Source organism: Prinia subflava, chromosome 3 (assembly GCF_021018805.1).
Source record: "Prinia subflava isolate CZ2003 ecotype Zambia chromosome 3, Cam_Psub_1.2, whole genome shotgun sequence".
NCBI classification, from domain to species: Eukaryota; Metazoa; Chordata; class Aves; order Passeriformes; family Cisticolidae; genus Prinia; species Prinia subflava.
The window spans coordinates 18,434,407-18,459,207 of NC_086249.1; the positions used below are offsets into that span (position 1 = coordinate 18,434,407).

The 24,801-nt window shown below is 45.2% G+C and overlaps 1 protein-coding gene across 2 annotated transcripts in view; it reads right to left on the reverse strand.

Annotated features, from left to right (window-relative positions):
• FAM131B (family with sequence similarity 131 member B) overlaps window positions 1–24,025 on the reverse strand; it is a 34,821-nt gene extending 10,796 nt beyond the window's left edge. Inside the window, exons 1-6 of one of the 2 annotated variants that reach the window (XM_063394161.1) lie at window positions 23,579–24,025; window positions 5,631–5,740; window positions 4,190–4,225; window positions 1,609–1,702; window positions 809–1,006; window positions 333–476 (exon numbers count right to left, since the gene is read on the reverse strand). In XM_063394161.1, coding sequence (XP_063250231.1) covers window positions 333–476; window positions 809–1,006; window positions 1,609–1,702; window positions 4,190–4,225; window positions 5,631–5,740; window positions 23,579–23,606 — 610 coding nt within the window. In that variant the 5' untranslated portion in view covers window positions 23,607–24,025. Of the gene's footprint in view, window positions 1–332; window positions 477–808; window positions 1,007–1,608; window positions 1,703–4,189; window positions 4,226–5,630; window positions 5,741–23,578 lie in introns of those variants that run through there. The other variant, XM_063394162.1, reaches the window with a different exon arrangement.
• Window positions 24,026–24,801: the final 776 nt, after the last annotated feature.

The window sequence follows — 24,801 nt, forward strand, 5'->3', positions numbered from 1 at the left end:
AATCCTTCAGAGGGAAGAAAGGCAAAGAGAAAACACAGTTTTGGGCAGTGTGGCCTTGATTATACCCACAACTGACTGTAAGAGCTGGTAGCTTTCCACAGATGTATTCTACAAAGGCAAAAGGACCTGGGCTTTGGAAACTCCCTGTTAAGATTAGATTCCCTGGACACCCACAAGCAGGGGTGACTCTAGCAGATCTGTCTGGGGCTACAGAATAAAACAGGGTAGAGCAAAAGAAAGCAACATGACAACCAGATCAGGAAGAGGGTGTCTTAAGATTAGCAAGAAAGGAAGGGGGTGTCTTAAGATTAGCAAGAAGCACTGGAGCTCACCTTGGCTCTCCATCAGCTCCTGATAGTTCTCAGAGTAGTTGCCTGCTGGGTTGTCCTGATTTGAGTTTACACTCACATCCTCCCCATCCATGGAGGACCAAGCCATGAGAGTCGCTTCAGAAATAGCAAACTGCTCCATCACTCCTGTGCCAAAGGAGACAGGGAAGGGAAGCAAAGATGCATTGAAGTTTCCACTTCTGCCATTGTCCTTTACCCCATCTTTTGGTCACACTGTCCCACTCTGGCCCTATTCCATCAACACCATCACCCACAGCTGGCCCTCACCCTCTCCACCTTGCATTCCCAACTGGCAACATCCCAACCATCAAAGCCTCTCTCCACATCAGCCACCTGAACCACCCACAGCCTCTCCCGAGTGGTTTTTTCCCAATCTTCTGCATCTTGGTCTCTCAGGCATTCTGCTCTGGGGTGCCCCCCATCCCAGTCCCGGTGCCGAAAGCGCCCGCCACGGCTACCTGCGAGGAAGCGCGCCTCCTTCTCGCCGTCGCTGAGGTCGGAGTAGGCGTCGGCGTCCTTGCGCGCGGCCTCGTGCGTGTGCTGCTGCTGCTGGCTGTGGGCCTTGCCCCAGCCCTGCCACTCGATCATGTGCGCCACGCGGCCCTGCCCCATCGCCGTCGGCTTCGTCACGTGGTCCTTCATGCTGCGAGATATCCCTAAGGGGCCAGACATCGGGAAAACAAGGCAGGGCTATTACACAGCTCCGGCGCTCCCCGCCGTGCACTTCACCCCTCTTACGAGTGGGGCTCCTCCCCTCCTGTCCTGACAGGATGCGTGACTGGGGCTGGGTGTCTCCCACCTTTCACTCCATCACTCTCCGGGGGAGTTTCTCCATCTTTCCTTGGACAGTCTCTCAGAAGGGGGGAAAAAGGGGAACCCCAAGTATGAAAGACCATTTCCTTCCTTGCCTAGAATCCATTTAGGATAGAGTTGGGCATGAGGGATGAAGCCTGGAAGTGAACAAACTAAGAAACAGAAAATGGGGTTAAACCCAAGACTGAGGGGAAGCACTTGAAGATGTCTGAGCAGGGGGTGCACAGTGAGAAGCCAACAGGAATAAGACAAATCTGTTCTTTAAAAGGGCAACAACTGTGAGATTTCTGTATTTAGAACCACAGCGGTGGAGACTCCTCTAAGGCCATGAAAAGGCAAAAGCCAGAAAGGAGCAGTTGTGAGAGCGACAGAGAGATATGGGAAGAGGCACAAAGGCCTGTGGAGAGAAGCTGCCAAGGCTAAAGTCAAATTTTGAGGACCTCACCAGAGAAAGATGATTTAGCCAAAGCCCCAATCCCATAAGCATTGGAGTTGCGTTTCAGCTTGGGGAGGATGGAGGTCGTATCTTCCATGGAGAGCTGAAAAGAGAGAGAATATGGAGAAATGATATACAGGAAGGAGAAAAGGAAGCAAATTGAAGTGAGAAAACGGTAGGTAGTTGCAAGATGAGGAGCAGAAGCAAGCAGTAAGAATAAAAGAAAGAAAGGAAAAATTAGAGGCTATTTAACCAGCACTGGACATTGGGACTGACTGAGGCAGGGCCAGAGGGAGAGGCAGAAAGAGGCTGTCAGAAGCCTCCGTTGGCAGCTGCCAGTGCTCCACAGACATGCTGCACCATTCCCAACTCTTTGTTAGAGATGCAAAACATGGCTGATGGACAATTCAGGGATCTTGCAGCGGGGAGTTGTCAGTGCAATAGGCAGGCCACAGTAATGTATCATATATGCATCATGCCACCAATTTTTTAATGTCACTTTGGGGTTTTTGTTTCTTCTTATATAGTCTTAATAAAATAATCATGACTATATCAGTGATGGGTCCCGCTTCAAGCACCTACATGTGTAAAGAAATTTCATCTAAAGCTCTGCTTAATTTTCTTGACTGTCTTTTTTACATTTATCCTCAGTCCCTGAATAACAAGGACGGGGCACTGTTGGGACAGGCAGCTGTCACAAACGTCATCACAAAAATAATCTCTCAAGATGAATTCATCAGGCTTCTTCAGAGATGCCAGGCATTGCATATGAGGCTTAACTTTCACAAGGGCTAAATAAACATTGCTTCTGCTCTTCATTTCAACCTCTCTGAAAATCAAGTCCAGAATGTTTCAAACACGAGGATACTCAAAGTAGTGACTATGACACTGGAAATTTTAAATCCTGACACAAAACAAGCATTTGTCATAGGCGCAGACCTCACAAAAAGTGAGTGGAGCAGTAACTGGCAGTGAAATAATTGGAGGCAAAGGAAAGCATTGTAAAGATCTTGCACTGTGTATACTTCCAGTCAGTTGCCAAAATATAAGAGGTGAGTTTTTCTGGAAACTGAGTGTAAATGTAGCATTTAAGGCATCCTTTAACTGTGGAGCCAGGAATGTTCTGTGTGTGACGTGAGCTGAAGAAATCAGAAAGCAGAGGAAGAACAGTAAAAAGTGAGAGTGCAGCCTTTGTTCCATGATGCATTTCCTTTGGTGATGAAGCTTGTTTAAGAAAGTCCTCAATGCCTCCACTGGTCATTGCTGCCTGGGTGCTCCTGCTCAGTATCCACCCACTTGTTCCAAGACAGCCTGGGTGCTGTGCTGTGAGCTGCCTCATGGAACTCATCAAAAAAAGAAAGTAAATTGCAGAGGGCTCCTACTGCTGCAAGGTTGAAGAGCTGTGACATGAAGGCAGGAATGAATGGGAAGGGAAGGGAATTCATGATCCAGCTTCACTACCAAAGAAGATCTATGGTATTACACTGGGTAAGAGCTGCCTCATGAAAGAGCTCCATGGATTCTGTATGGGTTGGAAAATGGGAAACTGCAAGTAAGGAAACTGGCTTCTACTTTCTTTAAGGAAACATGACCTTGTGTACTTGGCTTTCAGTGAGATAGAGGTGCAGTGAGGGAAAAAAAACGACAAATTTCTTCTGGACAGTTGCTGCATGCACCATTATTTGCCAACACAATTTGTTTCTGCCACTGATCCTAGGCAAAAGATCCCAAGCCGTAAGTGCCACAATGAAAGAGGTATCAGCACAGTGAGAATTAGTTAAAAATTATATTCAATGTCCAAAGGGCTTTCAAATCACAGTAAAGAAGAAAGCTGCAGGTATTTTAAAAGTTTTGAAAGAATCTGGAATTTGAAAATACTTATACTATTCAAAATGGAGCTGATAACTTTGGCCTTCCAAGTGTACAAAGCTATAAAGTTAATTTATGTGAAAATATTCTGTAAGCACCCTTTAAAGAAGTCCAGTAGAACAAAGACGCCTTATTCCTTTTTCAGCATGTGGTTTCTGCATTAGTCAAAAAGAAATTTTTTTTTTTTTCATGGCACAGGTATTAAGAGCAAAAGGAACATGTGTAATTTAAATGCTTGCTTGTTTCTCATCTGCTTTTTAACTGAAGTTAACTGGTACTCACCATCTACCCTAGGACACAAAAAGAATCCTGCTACCTCTATGTGCAACTGAAAATGAGGGAGACAGTTCTCCCAAACTCCTGAAGAAGATCAAATGATGCTCTAATCAAGGATGACTATTCTTTAAAACATGCTGGACAAACACCTTTCTTACACAGCAGTGCCCATAAAACTCAAAAACAGAACATATGAAATGGCACACATTTGTCCCCAAAAGGATGAATAGCCACCTACAGATTGAAATACCTGCCAGACAGCAAAAGACTCAGTAGCAAACAAAAATCTATCACCATCCTCTGAATTGCAGACAAATCCCAGAATTTCAGCAGCACTAAGGACTTTCAGTCATGCTCCCATTCTGGCCTCCACCGTATCCAATGTCAGACAAATCCTGGTCTTCCTATGACTAGAAATTGGAAAAGTGACACAGTGCATACTCACATTGATACCATCCCAGGAGAAATCCGTCCGTGTTTGCTAAAGAAAGCAAAGAATGGCACCATGTTAGAGTAACAAACAACTGGCAAGCAGCCATGCAACTCCAGCAGTTTGCCATAATCAACAGGCACTACTTTGTCTGGTATATCATAAAAAACTTGTGTCTTTCAAGATGGTTTCATTCCCTGCTGGTGATTATGGTGCCTGTAAGTGTCACGGTGTTCCAAGGTGAAATAGTGAACGGGGTGATAGAGTAGGAAAGAGAAAAGCACCTTTTCACAAGGCTCCCCTCTTAAATGTGGGTTGCACCACTTTGAGGTTAACACAAGGAGGAGCTACACCACCTTTGTATTTTGAGTGTCCTACAGCAAGCAACTCAATTCTGCTGAAATTATTTTTTCCTGCAGTGTTTTGGTTTGTTCATTCTGACTCACTGGCCCCTTGCAACCCAGAAACATTTCCCACATCAGCCATCCCAGTACCAATTCAGAGTGTGTTTCCGTCAGCTAGGAGGACTCAAATATCAACATCTTGGGTTTGGGGATGGAGACACTCAGGAAAATTTAGATGACTCATGCTACACCTATGGCGTCCATTCATATAAATCAAAATGTTCACTGAGGTGTGGTTTATGCTCATTGACTTTTAGATCTGCTTTGATTTGACTGAATTCTCCATACAAGATTGAGCCCAACAATTTCTGCCTGGACTCCATGAAACTCTAAGTGTCTTGTAGTTACTTTTCAAGCCAGCAAGGTACACAAACAAAATAAAAATACCTATATATATACACTTATTAACATTTTTCAAGATTTTGCAATCCGTATGGTAATTGTTAACCTTATTTGTGAACATTATTTGTGATTTTTCAAGCATTATGCATTTAAAATAGATTTTATCTTTCTATTAATCATGATTGCATACTCTGAACCTTACAAAGCTGAAAATTCAGGTATCTAAGAATGCAGAAGCTGCAATAATTCAGTGAACCAGCCCTTAAAATACTGCATGGTGAGTCTGAGAGTTACTAGTGAATGCATCTCTAAAATTCAAAATGCAGACAAATGTGTTTCCTTAAAAGATTCATGGCTGTGCTGCAGAAGCTGGGACAGACACAGTGCTGGACACTCCAATGTGAATCCCTTGTTCAAGGAATGCAGACCTACAGGCTTGTCAGAACTGTCACTGTTTTTCTCATGTTGTGTTCTACTCCCACTGGTTAAAAAGCACTTTCATTTGCAGATTCTTACTCACTAGGGATCTTGTGAAGGGGGTGACTCAGTTCTATTCAGAGCAAGCCAAACTACCCAAGTATGATCCTCAGGAGCTCACTGGCACTCCGGTCCTCTCACACGTGCCTCAGTGATGCACAGCACCCATTTCTGAACTCAGGATTCCAAATTTCTCATCCCTTCAGCTGAGCAGCTCTGGGCCAGGCACTCACCTCAGTGGAAGGTCGATGGAAGCTGCTGCCATGCAGTGAACTCGTGCTGTCCATGTTGATTTGGTCCACATCTTTCAGTCCCTTCCAGTCTACTGCAATCACCTCGTTTCCTGTGGGAACACATCTGATCAGGCTTCTGAATGCCACTACAATTTGTTCTATCAGTCTTAAGCCAACTCAGCTAAGCAAGCAGGAGAATCATTGAGTTTAAGGTCACAACAGACTCAAATCAGATATTCCATTTTTCATCAGACCACCTGTACCTCATCAACTATTATATTTCTCACAGCTATCTCCATACGAAGACTAGTCACTGGTGTTGTTCTCAAGCATGACGTACGCTTGGCTAAATTCCTTTAATATCCCCTTTCAATATTAAACCATCATCCCTTAAAAAGGCATTTCATTGTTACGGTTTGAATTGGTTGGACATCAGCTTAGAGCTGTTGGAGCCTTTGCTTTGTCATCCTCAGCAACATAAAAGACCTTTTCCATACCTGCCATTACATTTCAAATTTTAAATATCAGTAACATAAAACAGAAATGATAAAATTTTACTAAGATTAAAAAAAAAAATTATTAAATTTTAAAGGTGAAACTAAATGCTAGGAAGTACATGTCAGTAGTCAGCCAGGTAACTAGGACTGCTCTGTGCAGCCAGCAGTTTGCTGTGCCTTCAGCCTGTGTGCCACCCTCAAACTCTGGCTAAAGTTACTTGTTCCCATGTCACGGAGGAACAACTGTACTGTCCTTAAACCCAAGCCTCCTAGAATCTGTAAAGAAATGTAGCTGTCAAAACGATCACCTACTCCTGGGATCAATTCAGCAAGGTCTAGTCTGTTTGGATTGAATGTGAACGGTTCTACTTTCATGATCTTCTAACTTTTTTTCACTCTTTATAGCAAATTTCTCCTCCACAGTCATACGCAAAGCCCCTTGCGCATTCTAAGCAGCTCTGGCACATTTATAGAGTGCTCATCACTGCACTTCCCCAGTACAAATCTTCTGACACGTGAAAGATGCTGCCCTCCACCCCACACAGGCCTGCAGGAGCCATGGAGCCACTTAAGGGTGGGGAACCTGAGGCACTCATCAGCTAGAATTCAAAATACAAAAAACATGATTTTGTTCCCTAAAAATGCTAAATATGGCAATACGAAAAACACCAGAAAGACAACGATATTTGCATATTGTGGTGTTCACCACACCTTCACATCTCGAATTTCTGCTTCTGTGCAGGAAGATCCATTAAGGGATACTTCTTCTTTCATATCCAAAGTAAGTTTCTGTTCATCAGGATCATTAGAACCAAGTGCTTTAATAGCATCCCCCATATGCTTCTAACTAGGCTGAGTAAAGCTGCTGTTCTCCGAGCTGCAGTTCCTTGCAACTCAGGGAACTCAAAAGAAAAAGGATTCCTGTACTGCATGCGAGAAGGGAGAGCACAGAGGTCAGACACAGCCAGACCTCAGGAGAAGGCAGGACATGGCTATGACCAGCATGACAAACAGCACCTCTCAGGGCTGTGAGCCTCCTCACTGGTTTTCCTGAAAAGCACATGCAAGTATTGGGCCTCAGTGAGCTCTTGCTGACTGCACTGCCACCGACTGGACTGGCAACCTTGAGTCCAGCAAAGCAGGAGAGGGAGATCTGGGCATTTCTATACTCAGCCAAGAGGAGCAAGGCTTAATGGGCCACTTGGGAGTTGCCTGTTGCTACCAGGGCTGGGAACCTCTTGCATCTGGGGTCCAAGTAAACCTTCTAGGGCTAGAGGTCTCTCTGGCTAAGGGAAGTTTCAGGCAGAGCTGTGAAAGCCCAGCTGAAGCATCAGCTGTAAGGTCTGGCTACGGCTTAGAATGGAATACACTTGTACTCAATGCCCCTGAACAGGGAAGGGGTAAAGGGAAGGAGGGAGCAGTACCAGGAAGTGCAAACCTGGAGAGGAAAGAGTGGAGGGGTTGACTGTGACCAGGGTGAACTGAGCGTCCAACAGAGGTCAGTGGGAGGATGAAACTGGTGCTAAGAGCAGAGCGGGACCTGGCCCTGCCTACTGGGATCCAGTTACCTTTTCCTGCCTGTGCTCCTTCCCCCCACCTGCCACCCTACCCTACACACCAGAAAGGGAGAGCTGGGGCCTTCCTGCCACAGAGCTGAACAAGACAGGGATGCTGGACAGACATCTCCTCTGCAGAGCAGCTGTACAGAACCCTTCAGTGCAGGTAACAGTGTCACACTGTTTTACCTCTGTTTACCCAAGCTCTGTTTCCTGTACTCTCAGCTCTTTCTGAGCAGAATGCTGTGACCCTTCTCTAGGCCTAGAGCCACCCTGGCACACAGGGTGCTGCAAGCAGGCTGCAGCACCATTCCGGGCATGCACTGCAAAGACTCCTCTGCCCCAGCCAAAGAAAGAGGAGCCTCTTGCTCAGCACATGTGACTTGACAGCCCCAAAGTTCACCAAATGACACTCGGCCTTTGCTCTCAATGCTGCAAGCCCACTGATGGTTTTCTTGAAGTGTTAGAACGTGCAAAATATTCACAGAACCATACAATGGTTTTGGTTGGAAAGGACCTTAAAAATCATTAGTTCCATCCTCCTGCCATGGACAAGAACACCTTGCACTAGATCAGGTTGCTCAGAGCCCCATCCAGCCTGGCCTTGAACACTCCCAGGGATGGGGCATCCACAGCTCCTCTGGGCAACCTGTGCCAGTGCCCCACCACCCTCACAGTAAAGAATTTCTTCTTATTATCAAATTTAAACCAACTCTCTTTCATTCTGAAGCCACTTCCCCTGGCACTATCCCTCCATGCCCTCGTAGAATGTCCCTCTCCAGCTTTCAGGCCCCCTTTAGGTACTGGAAGGTATTGTAAGGTCTCCCAGGAGCTTTCACTTGTCCAGGCTGAATATTAATACTATTCTGGCAGATGGTAGCATCAAATGGTTGAAAAACATCAAACAATTATTTGTCTCAAAGTCCACACCTGTTCTGTAACAGCAGAACTAAAGAACTACAGAACTCAATTACTACTGCTTCTTTCCAGCTGAAACAGCTCATCTACCTATTTCAGGGGAAAAGAATGAGTAATAAGTGATCTTGCATGCTCTATAAAGACAGAATAATTCTTGAAAATAAATTCCTGGTCTAAACAGTTTCACAGGTAGTAAGAGAGAAATATATTGCGAGAAAATAACTCTAACATCTGTTAAATGGTTTTAAGTGCAGTCATATCTGCTGGAAAGTTACAGCATCACACACTGGTTGAAAAGAAAATGCCTGTGTTCTAACTGATGTTGGGTCTGGGGCAACACTGCTTTCTCTTATTGAAAGTTGGATAAAAGTCAGTGGTTTTTTTTCTCTCCTGATTGAAATAGCAAGAGCAACATTAACCTATGTTAGATCAAGACATGAAAAAACAAGTTCTCTCACGGAAGGAATGAAACATGGAAAATCAGAAAAAATATGGAGAGTGAAGTGGGAAAACAGAAACTGAAAGCAGTACTTTGCAAATTAGTATTCTTTTTATCCAGTGTCTTGTCAACCTCTTTCTCCCTGCAATTAGTTTTTTTTCTTTTGTAATGGTATGTTTCTTCTCCAGTGTAATTTCTCTTATCCATATTCCATTCCAGCTTCTGCTAATCATCATGACTATTCCATTTGTAATTCTATGATCAATCACCTCTTACAGAATACTATTTGCTCTTCTCCATATAGAGCTGATAAGAATTTTTAAATGAGTGGGTCATAAAGCTAATTTTAAAGTTTTATAATTTTTATAAACATGCTATCAAATTTCTCCTTTAGATGTTCTGAAATGAGGTGATGAAAGCTGAAAGATAACTGGTTTCTGATTTCCTTGTCATTGTTTCTGTATGGTGTGTATAGAAAGGACATAGAGGGGATTAATTTTCATTGAACTTTTAAAAGATGTCTTCATTTTATTAAAAAATTTATTATTTGGTTTGGGGTTTTTTAGCATCATAGATTTCGTCCTTGTTTTGGAAGACTCAGTAGATGGCTGAAGAAAACACAGGAAGCTGATTACACGAAGCAGAGAGGAAAAATGAAAGCTGTTGAAATACATTAAGCCACATTATTTCAGATCATGGCTGCTTTGTATTTTTTAACATAAATGAGATAAAAAACAAAGTCTGCAAAAACAGTCATAAGAAAAAGATGTCTCCATCACAACTGATGTAACATTCCAAGTCAAGTCATTTAAGCCTTTGAAGGAAAATATCGTCCCTCTTTCTCTTACGGTACTGTTAAGGTAAAAATCAAGATTAATTTTTAAGTCAAGCCTTTCCAAATAATAAGGGTGAAAAACATTTAAAGAGGAGAAAACATGGAGAGAAGAAAATATCTTTTTCCCCACTTCTTGACTTGGGAGGTTTTGGGCATCATAACTTTGGACTCTTAGGAATTAGGGAATGTGCATAGTACGCATTCCCAAGCAAAGTGACCATTTTGATGAATGTACTGGAAAAATAAAAAAAAAAAATCTAGATGATTGCACCTCACCTTGCTGATCTATTATTACTACTTTTTTACTCTTTCTGTAGCTTGTTTTGCCACATACCTTAACTTACCATGGAGACGTCAAGTTTCTCAGTTGGACATACTTTCAGTTTCTTTGCATTTCTGAGATCATAAGAAATTCACCTTGTTTTGAGTTACTCAAAACTTAATCTAAACAAGCCCATTCTCCTTGGGTCTCCTCTTGACATTTTCTCAATTGCTGTTTTCACTGTGCATTAATTGATTCTGTATTTGGTACCTGTGCCTGCATTTTGTTCATTTACCAAGGTCCATGCTCGAATCAGGCTTCTGCATCTATGACTTTAATCTGCATCTATAGCCTTTAATAATCTATTGTGTTGTAACTCTGTGCTGGATGTTAAACATCATCTCCAATTTGTCTTCTCTATTTTGTGCCGCACCAAATAGATGAACAGAGTTTGAGAGTCTTAAATTTTGTTTTTCCCTTCCAAACATCATGCTGGTGAAGATCTACACCATATACCAAATAAGTATTTGTGTTATTTGCCTTCTGATGTGTCATGCCAATTAACACAAGAAACATTTTAATTAAACAATGACTTTCCAGCACTGCTATTATCCCCTGTTAGCACACTTTCTGCTGTTTCTCAAATGTTACTTTCCAGCAGAGAGTAGAAACCTTGTCATTTGATACTGGTAGCCAACATTACTGTTGGTAAAGATGAATATTTAGAGTAAATGGTTCAATTATTCTTTTCCATTCCCTTCTTTTTCCCCCCAAACAACTAAGAAAACAACAAATGTAATTGCAGTAATTATGATCAGTCTTTAAATTGTTCTTTCCCTGATACCAATTTTCATGATACTCGTGGGAGTGTGTATCTTTGTCAAACACAACATCATCGTGTCTTGTCAAATGTGGTTGAAATTAAAGCAGTTGAAGCTACTGGGAAGGACTGACAGATGGGTGGCTAGAATAACCATAGAAACCCTCTCCTTCCCTGTCTGCAGAGCCAATCAAAGCTATCCAAAAGGTCATCAAGGAAAGGAATAAACCTCTGTCACCAGAGCTGTCCCTGAGGTGAACCTCTGAAGGAAGCATTCAAATTTTCTCAGGTAAAGCTGAGAAATCCATCAGCCTGAGTTACTCACCTAACTCCATAAGAATTCTAGCTTGTACTGCAAAAGGAAACATAAAAATTAGTTATCTGCTGCTGGCACCTACCAACAGGGTCACTTGTGAAAGAGAAACAGAAAAAACCTCTGTTTTTGTGGAGGAGACAGAGCTGAACAGTTTGGTGCTCATCAAGGCACAGAAATGTCTTGGTCTCCACAAAACGGATGACTTTCAAATATTTGACAAAAAATGGAAAGACCTACGACTCTGACATGTCTTTAAGATCAGGAATCAGATGGGCAGTTCTCAGGATCTTTGCTTTGAATCTGGATAATTTAAGCACTTTTCCAGACCATTCTACCTCTCCCTGCAGATAGGTCCCTTTTCAGAGATGTTTAGGAGATAGAATTAATGAACAAAGCCCTAACACCTACATTTTTCCTCTTGACTGGAAACCCTGCCAAACCAACACTAAAGGCTACAGCATATCTTTAAGTAGAAGATAAGCAGAGAGCCTAATGCTAGACACAAGCAGCTCTGCTCTGAGCAGCCATCACGTCATTTGGGCTAAGGAGGGACTGCAAAACGGAACACGTCCAATTAACACAAACTCCAAAAACCCCAAACCTCAGAGCACTGTCTCATTTGCAGAACAAGTATCAGCCAGCACGAACAGCAGCGATGGGTTTATCCTCATTCTTCACAGCTTCTCTGAAGTGCAGAGAATGTGTCCCCAGGGGCCTCACTCAGCACACTAAGTATGAAAACGTCAATATGAACCAAGGTAGCAGCCCTCTCTGGCTGGCCTGTGGCCAGCGTTACAGAAGTAATACGCAGCAGGCAGTTTCATACATTGCTCTCCATACATGTTTAAATTTTAATCCCTCTGTAGCCAGCACATCACATGGGCACTGTGCTGGAGCACAGGAATACTATTAGACATGCCATCTTTGTACTGTAGTTTCATCCTTAACACTGGGGGAGAGGAACCACCCCTAGTGCTCCTCAAGAGTCAACCAGCAGATCACAGTGCTCCTTTCTCACCTCAGGGATGCTCCTGCTCCCTCTTCATGGAATGGACAAAACAAGAGCCTGCTCCAAACACCAGCACATGGGGGCATTGGCAGCCTGTGAGTTTCAGGCACCACTCTCCTTACCTGCCCTGTCTCAGCTGTGGGGGATCACCCTGGCAGCCCCAGAGGTTACAGCCAGGTGGCCACACCCTTCTCCACCACAGCCATCACACACTCGGTCACAGTCCTCACAAAGTGTCTGGTTTTGGGACAGCAGCAGCGGTCAGAGACAGACAGGAAGCACTGAGGCTGCTGACTCCCTGTCACCACTCTCCCCAAAAAACGAAGTGTGTACCTCAGCTTTGTCCTCATCTTTTGTCACTGCACTTTCCTCCACATTCAATAAAGGATGAATTCTCCTTAGCTCTCCTTTGGCTGCTTATGCATGCACAGAAACAATTTTATTGCCTTTTATGGCAGTGGTCGGACTAAATTCTGCTTGGTCTTTGGCCTTTCTAATTTCCTCTCTGCACAACCTCACAACATCCTTGTAGTCTTCCTAAATGGCTTGCCCCTTCTTCCAAAGGTGAAATACTCTCTTTATTTCCTGAGTTTCAGACTAAGCTCTCTGTCCAGCCAGGCTGGTCTTCTTCCCACTGACTCATCTTTCAGCACATGGGGAGGGCCTGCTTCTGCACCTTTAGGATACCCTCTTGAAGAATGTCCACCCTTCCTGGACTCCTCTGCCCTTCAGGACTGCCTCTTAAGGGACTCTGTGAAACAGTCTCCTGAACAAGTCAAAGTCTGAGCTCTGCAAATCCAAGGTAGCAGTTCTGCTGACTCCCCTCCTCATTGCTCTGAGAATCAAAAACTCTCTCATTTTGTGATGGCTGTGACCAAGACAGCCTCCAGCCACCACATCACCCACAAGCTCTTCTCTGTTCATAAACAACAAGTCCAGCAGGTGCCTTCCCTAGTTGGCTTACTCACCAGCTGTGTCAGGAAATTCTTACACACACTCCAGGAAACTCCTAGTCTGTTTCCCCTCTGCTGTATTGTATTTCCAGCAGGTCTCTCATAAGATAAACTGTTCCCAATCCTAGAAAGCCACCATCAGGGCTTCAGGTGTGCTCGCCAGACAGCGCTCCACAGCTCCCTAAGCAGCTGGGGGAAATGACAAAGAGCTGCTGGCACAGAGACTGCAGGGGCTGAGCTTGACAGGCAGAGCTGCAGGCACTGAACACCCAGCCCTGCACCTGCTCAGGTGAGGCCACATCTCACCAGCACAAACACCATCACACCCACACCTAATCCCACCCCATGTTTTTCCCTGCTGTCCCTGAGGGCAATCCACACCTACACAGGGGGTACTTACTGTTCCAGAGGCCCCTCTGACCTCCAAGGGCTACCCCACTGCCAAGGGAACAGTCATCCACATCATTTGGTCAACTTCCCCCTTAAACCCAAACACGAGGTTAACAACCCTTAGACCCATGACACATGGTTGTAGGACCACTCGTCACAAGAGAATGAAAAACCCTGGGGGCCAGTTTCTACTTTGAGCTAATTCAATGGACCATTGGGAATACCAGCTGGAAAAATCCTTCATCAAGCAGGAGATACACATTCTTCAGAGGATTCCCCAAGTCATGCCTTTTCTGCAGTCAGAGGGAGACTGGCACATTACACAAGCCAATCTTCTGTCTCCTCCAGAACTTACAATTTTCATCCTGGCTGCACTGCTCACATCTTTACTTTTACAGTTTCTATCCCAAGACTCACTTAATTCTGGGTCCTCTTTATCAACTATCCTTGTTTCTCACCAAGCTGGATATGTCCAGCTCCAGGAGGAGGAAATCCCAAAATCCCAGCAACTAATAGTGCTATTTCTATTCCTGTGCTCTGGGCAGGGCATCACTAGGCAGCATCCATCAGTTCCTGGATGTCATAGAAATACAGGGGTGCTCTGCTCACTGTTCCCCCTTGGTTCCCTGTTTTCCAGGTTTTAGCCTGTTAGTTTGTTCTCTTTTCTTATTGTTTTCTTCTTCCCACTGCCTACTCCTCAGCGACTGGTTTTATTTTTTCCTCTCTGGTTTCTTTTCTTAATGCTCTTCTTCTTTTGGGAAGTGGTGGGAAAGGAGGTATTTAATATTTGTTTGGGATGGGTATCAGCTTGTCCTTAAAGTGGGAGTGGATGTGTAAGAAAGACAGGGAACAACTCAAACACAGGAAACAGCAGCGATATTTTCCCAGAATATTTGGCCTATGTCACAATTCACACTTCAAGTAGTTCCCAAAACAGACATTGCCTCTCTATTTAGTCATGTTAAAAGGATTCATCTCTTCACTTCTAAAATTAAAAAAAGCCTTTTGGTACCTATAGCATCCTATGTCAAGTACTTCCACAATTGAATTCTGTGTTACATGAGGCAGTGCTGAGTTTCATTTGCTTTAAAATTGCCATTTGCTAGTTTCATTTGATGTTTTGACTCTGGCTTAAAATTGATAATGAAATAGTCTTCCCTCATAATTTCCTTCATGCTGTTCCTATCCCAGAGAAAATTCATGATTTTATAGATATCTGTCATATCCTTAACCATCTCATTTCCATACTTAAGAAATCCCTATTTAAATAGCTCCTTTCATATTACCCACACGATACCTTTGATCATCTTTCCTGTCCTTTTCTGAATCTTTCCCAGTTTGATTATGGCCTTTCTGAAACGGGAATAGATCATTAGGGTCACAAGTAATAAGGGTCAATGCATTATAAAGAATCAAAATAAGGGAACCATATGGATAGATGCATAGCATAATGCTGATTCTCATTTTATTCTCTTATTCTTTTCCTAATTGCTAACATTTGATTGGCATTTTTAGTGGTACTAACCATTAAGCCCCACATTATAACTGCAAGATCTCATTCCTGCATGGTAATAGTAAACTCAGAACCTCCATCATTGCAAATGTAACTCTAGAATTGCTTTGGCATCGTTTTACATTTATCCACATCAAATTTCACCCATAATTTATGTCATTCGATATTGTGAAATCAAATGACCTATAATTCGATATTGTGAAATCCTTTCTCAAATCACACCATGCAGCTTTTTGCCTGCTCCCCCAAAATACTACTTTATTTTCATACTTTGTTACCTCATTATGTACCCCTCCCCCCTTTTCCTGTCATTTATGGATATGCAAAAATCTGAAAAAAACATTCCTGTGGAAAACTGACATGCCATGCTAATCCTTGTTTCTTATCTTCACCTAGCTACTTAAGGAACTTCTCTGATTCAACAGCAGATTCATGTCTTTTAACAGCCTGGGGTGAGTGATCTTTACAAATGTGCTTTGCAAATCCAAGGGGACTATTGCCACTGGACCTCCTTTGTCCATATTGTTTGTTGATCCCTTCTAAGACTTATAAATTGTGATATCCACTAACAACAGTAGGGTTTACACTTTCTCAGTACATCTTTTCTGTCCATGCATGCACTAATTCTGCTCTTCAGAATAATGTTTATTAACTTGCCTCCTAGGCAAATCTTGTTTACTAGCTTGTAGTTTTCCAGATCTCAAAATCATTTTAGAAACTGGCATCACATTATCTACCTTTCAGTCTTCTTGTACCAAAGCAACTGGAAAGCATTACAGATGCTGAATCTGCAGTTCAGCTCTTTCAGCCTCACACTTCTCCAGAAGTCTTGCACAAATATCATCTGACCACTCTTTTGCCTGCCCGCTCTACAGCCTCACAGAGGCTTTGAATTGAAGCTGATGTGATGCCTTCTCCAACAAGGAAAAGTTCCACAGAATAAAATTCCACAACTTCTCCCACAGCTAACAGATACAAAATTGTGGAGTTTTGAGGCTGGGGTTGGAGGGCGGTGATGTTCTGCTATCGTCTTAATCTAAGTCACCTGCAGCCTCTTTAGTAGTAACACCATGCACTAAGTCTTCCTAATCATTGCAAAAGGCAAGTTTATTTGCCTTTTACAGGCTCTCTGAATAGCTCCTGAAGTAAACACTTAATCTGCAGCCTGCCAAGCTTCCTGCCTTCACAGCCTCTTTGATCTTTCTCTGGGTGTCACACCTTTCTGTCACCATCCTGCCCAGTGAACGTAATTGGCCGCTAGTATAAACCTTAAAACTCTTTTTCCCATGTGGAATGTCAATCCATATGCTCGCCATTTGGGTCACCAAACTATTTTCTCCAGCACACGTTAGAAATTTGGAACTGAAAATTTCCCCATGAGCCATGTCTGATCAGCATCTGTAAATACAACCACACTCATTTTGGGATATAAAAATAATGTTTCATTTAAAAGTCTGGTATACTCCTGGACTTGGGAACGTGTAGCTTAAACTCACAGAGAAACATCCTGAACATCTAATCTGACCTCCTTAAAATAACAGAAGCTAAATGTATTTCCTTTGTTAATTATGCTTTCTGGTGCTGTGCTTGAACTAGAGCCTTTTTTAAAATCTTGATTTTATTGTGTTCATGTGACAGAAGGCTCAGTACAACTCTCAGTAAATAATCATAATTGTTCATTATTTTTACTTTTTGATTTTTGCCTCATTTCCAATCTGAATGTATCTGCCATCCTTCTATCACATCTTAACACTTTTCTACTAGGTTGAAGAGTCAGATGACTTTCTTCAAACACTTAAAGACTGTAATCAAGTCACTTCTGTACATTTTTATTCACGGTTCTGTGTTTATTTTCTTGTCATACTTCAGTTTTGCAGTATTTCTCAAAGTGATAATAATAGAATTAGACAAAGTAGATGAAAAATGGATTTTTTCACAAGTGCCAAATGCAGAGGAAAATACGCTTTTCTCTCCTCCTAGTCAATATTCAAGATCAAAGAACTACATCAGCTTCCTTGGCTGCAGCATCTCAGTAGTAGCTGTTGACCTACTGATTACCAGTTCCAATATCTATAAGCTTATTTAGTGTGACTACTTTCTAACATAGAATTCTGGTCCCATAAATACTGTTCACACTCTGCCATTAGATAAACATGCATTGTCTGTCAGTACTTAAAATGAATCAAACTGTTCCGTATCAGTGATTTATCCCTTTAATTTGTTACTTTCACTTTTAGCAGTTCTTCCAGTCGTTCCAGATACCACTGAGTTTATCAGTATTTTACATCTCCCTCAGGATCTTGAGCAGTATGTAAAAATCACATGGTACCTGGCAAAATTAGAGCCACAGGTTTTTCAACAATGATTCTTTCCTTGTTACTATTTTGCTACCTTTTTAATTTAGATGCACTTAAAATGTACCGTATTCATATATATTAACTAGCTAAGAATCATGTAGTGCTAAGCTGATTGCTAGCTGATTAGAGATTGTATCTTTTACCAGTCTCATATTTTACCTCTATAACCATGATTGTAGGTAAAGGTACTTCTATCAGAGAAGTACTTGGCTGCAGGGAGACTCATAAACTCATGAAATTAGGTTAGCTTGACAGGCTCTGTTTCGTACAAGCCCATTCTCACTGATATATTGTCCTTCTAATATTTTATTGGAAATTTTAACAAATTGATAAAATTAAATACATAGGTCATCTCACAAAACCTTTGAAGTTGTGCTAACACCCCAGCTCTTCACTTGAGACCTTCTTCACTATTTCAAGACCTTATAAAACAAAGCTTTGCCTTTTTATCCAAGCACTTAAAAACTCATGAGTGTCAATTATCTTGAATTGGCTGTTTTAACTATCACTCTAAAATCACAGTTGTTTGCCGTTGGAGAGCATAACCTTATTAAATGAGCTGAAAACTATTTTTTCTACTTCCCCACAAGAAAGCAGGCCTAAACCATTTATTGATTAGTTCACTTCTGCTTCAATACACATCAGTCTATAGAATTAAGACTCCCAGCTCTACCATGCCGATGAATTCATTACTTCCATTTCTTCACCAGCTCCTTTGTAACTTCTCTCATAATTCTTTCAATATTACTGTCCATAGGAGTTCACAAAGTCAGTATGCTCTTCCTCAGTTCTGTTCCTCAAATCACATCTGCTGCACTGTACACACACAAAAGTCTTACCTCAATCAGCAACCTACCAAAGACTGTTTTCTGTTACTAATGCCTGTTTCTGACACACACTTACCTTGCCCACGTTTTTTTAGGACTGTTTCCTTATAAAGCCGGGCTTATGCAATCATGCTCTTTGATAGCCTCTCCCCCCCACAACTCTGAAACCACTCACCTGTATTTCAGCAACCCTGACAAGAGAGGGAGGGCTCAGAGATCACCTGTTTGTACACCCTTCAGGACAATTGGCCACTAGGTCTGGGAGATGGTCCCTGCTCAGAATCTTACTGGCAGAAACAAGTTCTCATGTCTGAGCTCTTTACTTGGACTTCTAAAAGTGATCAGGTTGAGAACTGCTCAAAAGAGGAAAAGCCAGATTGGGAAGAAATACAAGTAGTGAAGTGAGACCAACCACAAAGCAACCTCATCTGGAAGGTGTCCCTTTGTCCCTCTGTTCTGTTTGTCTCTATCCCAAGTAAGAGAGGAACGAGATACCCAGATGCCTCTTTTCACGTATTCCCACTCTTTTACTCATATCACCTACAGTTTCTACACAGACCTCTGTGCTCCTTCCCCTTCCACCTGTGTGCAAGCAACTCAGTGAAAATATCCCTACTTTCATGATTCAGTTTCCTTGTGCATTACCATTTCCTTTCTGAAGCTTCTCTCTCTCTTTATTCCTTTTCACTGACTCACTCAGATGCTGAAGGTGAAGGAGGGAGGAACTGGACACCTTGACACATTCTTAGTATGAGTGAGGTATGTATGCAGAGTGGATGTCTCACTTTTTCAAACTCCAAGTGTGCAGACCACACTTGCCATTCCAGATCTCACTTCACACACCGACAGATCTGTGGGGGGGATAAGTAAGGAGAAAAATGCAGGGGATGTTCACTGCTCGCTCCAGCTGCTTTACCCCTTTCCTGTCAGCCTCCTACCCTGCTCCCACTCTGCTGAATCTGAAGTGGCTGGATTAGGAGTGGGTGGTCTTTGGCTGCATCTCCCCTGCTGTGGGTGCTATGAGCCACTCATTTACACTTAGCAGAGATCCTCCAGTGGGAAAGCAACATACGAAGTACGCACTCCTCCTCTGACAGGACACTGACATTCCTTGTGAAGGGGAGCCCAGCAAAACAGGTACTGGCTTTGGTAACTCACATCTGACCCAGGACTGAACAATTAAGAGCTCTGCCTTTTCCAGTCTGCACGGTCAGTGACTGATGCACGAGCCCAGCTGTCACTTGGGCTGTGTCTTGCAAAACTGACAGACCAAAAACACACGGAGAGGACTTCAGCTGGCAGCTGGGGTTAAGCTGGTGAGGAATTCTGTGACACATGGCAATCTCAGTAGTTAAAGGAAAGTGGTGATGGAGGCAACATATAAGAGTGTACTAATGACATGTAGAAGACCTCGGCTCCTCTGGCAGAGCAGGATAAAGCAGTGGGTCCAACCTGACTCAGAGGGGCAACCACTCCAGGGTTTAGACCCTAAGCATAGGATCATAGGATAACTGGGTTGGAAGGTGCCTCCCGAGGTGCAAACTCCAGTTCAAAGCAGAGTCAGCTATGAGGTTAGCCCAGATTACTCAGGGCTTTATCCAGTCTGGTCCTGAAAACCTCAAAGAGTGGATACTTAACAACCTCTCGGGGAAACCCCTTACAGTGCTTGACACTTCTCATAGTCAAAAAGCTTTTCCTGACACTCAGTGTGAGCAACTCTAGTTTCTCTTCTCTCACACTCCAAAAGTACTATTAGTTTGTAATGTCTTGAAATATTTTCCCATCATTTTACATCACATTCAAAAAACATGTTTGCTGCAGGCTTCTGTGAGAGAAATCAGAGAAATCACTGGGAAAAAAGAGACAGCAATCTTGAGCTTAACAGGCTTGAGCTTTCTATTAATTTAAATCCATTCAAGGAATTAAGAGAAACCTTGCCACACTAATCAGAACAGCCAGTGTTAGGAGATGTCTAAGCTGTAGTCAAAGGTACACTTGCAATGCATTCAGACACCTATGCAGACCTGAAACCCTAAACTTGGCTAATTCAGTTACTGACAACAATCAAGCTGATCTTTGGCATTTAGTTGGTTGGCACTCAAATATATACAACGTTCTAGCTGGGTTTTACAGCCTTATCTTCCCAGCAACCTCAGTGAAAATTCTCCTGTACATTCCCTAAAACTGAGACCTAGCTATGATGAGGGTTGCCAGGCAGCTCTCTAGGAACTACGATGGGCTATCACCAACACACAGACATGATTTGTAGCCATTACCACAGGAAGAAGTCACCTCAAGTTCTCATTGTGTAAGTGCTATCATGCCATGTTACACAAAGCACATGTATGACACTGAGATGTGACTGTGGAGAAGGCAATTGTATATCATGTTAGCCTTTTGAGATCACTTCTCAGCTTTTTCCATACCTTAGGAAATGCTAATGTGATCATTGCCATTCTGGCATCCTCTGTAAAATTTAAAGATGCTCTATGACTCTATTTCAAATTACTACATACGGAGCTGTTCTGTTATGACAGTCTCAATTACTTTTTCCCAGGAAGAAATAACCAGAAAACTCATATTTAGGAAAGAAAATGTAAAGTTGCACATCACTAAACATGTGCAAACTATGACATCTAACTAGATCATAGTAAAACATCCCTGCGGGAGATGAAGAAATCATGTGGCTTGCTTAAAATTGGAATGGAAAAAGGCCCGGAGCAAGCTCAGGGCATAATCCTGCACTGGCCCTTGTGTGGTGAATAAACTAAATGTGACTGATTATGAGCTTTCTATCACTAATTAAAACCTCTTGAATTCTGTGTTCAAAATCTGCTCCATGCAAATTCCAGGGTAAAACCAATACAAGCATAGCACTCCTTTCTCTAGGACCTGCCTGGTCTTGGAAAGGCAATGCAGAGCCTGTACACTGAACTAATTCTAAAAATCTAACCAGATACACTTGAAAGGGAGAACACAAAGCTCTGCTCACACTAGGATGTTAGCTCCCAACCACATCCTAGAGCTCAGACCTAGTACTTCAAAGCACTGATTTCTCAAAATATGTCTGAAGAATCCTCTCAATAACTCCAGGAAGGCTGGAACCAAAAATCTAGGCTGCCAAGTAAGAATTGTTCTGAACAAAATTACTTAGGTGGAGCAGTCCAAATAAAACTGAAGGATCCCACCCTTAACAAATCCAGCCTCTAGGACTGAAAGAGAATAAGCCCCTTCTAAAGCAAAGCTGTGTAAAAGTTTTACACGAAGCAGGCATCAGGCAGTATTACTACATTCATATCTGACTCCCACAGAGACCACAATCATAGTTGTGCAATCCCCCTTAGCACACGCCTTCACAACACCAGGGCACGAGAAACCCCTCAGTTAACTGTATAAATAGCTCCCTAAAGTCCCCTGAGCCATACCCATCAAGAATGAACATACACACCAACCAAAAATCGCTATTGTATGAGAAGTCAAATATTTGTGCCATTAAGGTCTGTACTGAAGGACTGCAGTTAGTTTGCAAAGTGAATTTTCAGCTGTCATTATCCCATCGACATAGCATAGATGCTATTTTCTGTTTTCATCTATGCCCACACAACTGTATGACATTTATAAATATATATATAAACAGATATATAATCTCATATGAGAATGACACTTGCAACAGCTCTGTTACACCAGGGGGTTTTTTGTAACACAGATTCCAAGTCACAGATCATAAAAATGCTGCCCTGCACAGGAACAAACACCTGTAGTTTGTACAACAGCTTAACCACATTTTGGAGTGGAGAATGGATGTTGCTAAATTATGTTTGCTCTTTATTTCAACAGCATTGTGGGAAGAGAGACCAAGAATCAGCGCTGCCAGTTCAGACACCCATTGATAATAGGTGTATCAATAATCACCCAGTTAACAGGACAATAATGTCCTCGGCAGCGTGGGTGTGTGGAGGACGGGGCAAGGCAGGAGACGGAGGCACTACATGTCCTGGTAGGCTATAGAGACAGCGATCCAGGTGAGCCTGAAGAATGTCAAGGGAAATGTTGCAGAGATCTTGGCCATGTGGACACGTAAGAGATTTCTCTAGGTCATAAGGACATCTGAGACCGCTAAGAGACATAGGCTAGATACGAGAATTAATTCCCAAAGTAGAAACTGGATTCTGTAGTTTTAAAGTTTGCTGCTGCAGGAGTAGATGGTTCCCTGCAAGTGCTCTCAAAGGGCTTTTCCACTGAGACAAGAAGCGTCACAGCATCAGGCTTTGACACAGTCCCTCATATTTAGTCTGGGGTGACACAGTCCCTCCATCTGGGGCCGTGGTGCAATTCTGATATTCTCAGAGGTCTCCTTTTCCCACAGCTACCCGCATGCTCTTGGGAGGGACAGAGTAGACTGGCTTGGGAGAGAGATGTACTGCCAAATGAACTCTGTTTTGCTCTCAGAGATTCTTTTGGCATATTATGACATATCCCCATGTAACTGAGAGAGCTGTACCTGTGGTTTGCACACAAGAAAAATTTCCTGAAGGGAAGAATAAGTGCCCCGAATGGTGTGTTTACCTGTAGATACCTGAGCTTAAAGATCAAGGGACCTCTTGGTATCTGCATGCGTGTAGGAGGGGAGAGCTGGATTACATAGCCTGAAGGCTCGGGATCTTTTGGTTAAAAATGTGCATGGCGTGGCCCAGTGGAAGGATGCGATCCTTCCCCGTGTCCCCTCGCAATAGCTCTGCGAGAGGGAAGGGATTCAGTTTTGTTTGCTCTTCTCCATTGAAGTCTACGCAGGGGGAAGAGGGAGACAAGAAGACGTGCAGATCATGCAACGTTATGTATCCTCGGATAACAATAAACCCCCACCGAGCAAAGGAGGCAGCCGCCGGCCGCCTGATCCCGCTTCGGGAGGCACGGCACGGCACGCCCCGCACCCACCCCCTTCTCCGGAGGCGCCGCACTGACCCACATGTTCGGCGACCTTCCGTCAGGGGCGACACGGGCAGAAGACCCCCGGCCCCGGGCACGTCCCGCCGCCCCGCTGCCAGCACCTAGGCCAGCGGCTCGGCGGAGCCCCGCCACGCCACGGGAGACCGAGGTGGGGAAGGGTCGCACGCAGCTAATGGCGCTGCCCGGGCAGCGGGAGGGGGCTGCGAGGGGCGCCCCGCCACCCGCCGTGCCGGGGCTGCCGCGCCGGTGGCCGGGCGGGGGCCGCGGCCGCCCGAGCATCCTCCGGCGCCGTCCCCGCCAACGCCTTACCCACGGTGCGGGATCCGATGCAGCCCATCACTCCGGGGGGGCTCCGGGGAGAGGCGGCAGCCTCGGCAGCGAGTAGGCGGAGAAGGCAGGGAGCGGCGGAGGTCGGAAAGGAGCCGGTCCCTTCAGCGGGAAACGCCGGGGTGGCCCAGCGGGGACCGGCGCGGGGTCATGGCCAGGTAGGAGCGCGGGGTGCCCCGGCCGGGGCGAGGCGGGGAGCCCGCGGGCCAGGCTGTCATCTGCCCCCGCCGCGCCTCCGCGCTCCGCTCCGCGCCCCGCGCGGCTCCCCGTCCGCGGCCGCGTCCCCGCCGGTGCCGCCGCCGAGCCCCCGCTGCCCGCCCGCCCCCCGCTCCCGGCTCCCCGACGGGGGGCGGGCTGAGATTGGGTAAACAGCTCGGCCCGGCAGCGCCGCGCCGATTGGCTGCCGCCCTGCGCGGCCCGGGGAGGGGAGGCAGCGCCGGGCGGGCCGGGCCGCCCCTCTGCCCGCGGGGAGCGCGGGACGGGCCGGCGGCGGGGCGGAGGCGAGGGAGCGCGGCGGGCGGGCGGGCACGACGGGACAGGTGCGGGCGGCGCGGGATGCGCACGGAGCCGTGGGCGGCGCGGGGAGCCGCCCGCCCGCCGGGGGAGCGGGGCGGGGCGGGCACAGGTGAGCGGCGGGCGGTGCCGCAGGCCGGGAGCAGAGCGGGGATGCGGGTGGGCAGCGGGCGCGTCCCCGCAAGAGTAAAGCAAGTGGGCACGGGGGGAGCTGGGTGAGCAGCGGGCGCGTCTCCGTAAGAAGCATTAGCAGCGAGAGGCGCTGCGATGGATGGATGGATGGATGGATGGATGGATGGATGGATGGATGGATGGATGGATGGATGGATGGATGGATGGATGGATGGATGGATGGATGGATGGATGGATGGATGGATGGGGGGGGGCGGGGCGGGCGCGGTTTCCCGGTAACTACACTTGCGGACCCGACTCAGTTACCGGCAGCCCCCCAGCGGCCACGCCGCGCCTCCCCCGGGGCGCGCCCGGCGCGCTCCCGCGCGGCTCAGGCGGCCCGGCGCGGTGCCGGTGCGGTGACGGTGCCGGTGCCGGTGCGGTGCCGGTGCCGGTGCCGGTGCGGTGCAGGCGCGGTCCGGCCCCAGCCCTGCCTGCAGGGACTGCGGGAGCCGCCGAGGGGCAGGCGGGCCGCGGAGCCGCCCCGCAGCGATCCGGCGGGAGGACGGTGGCTCCCCGCG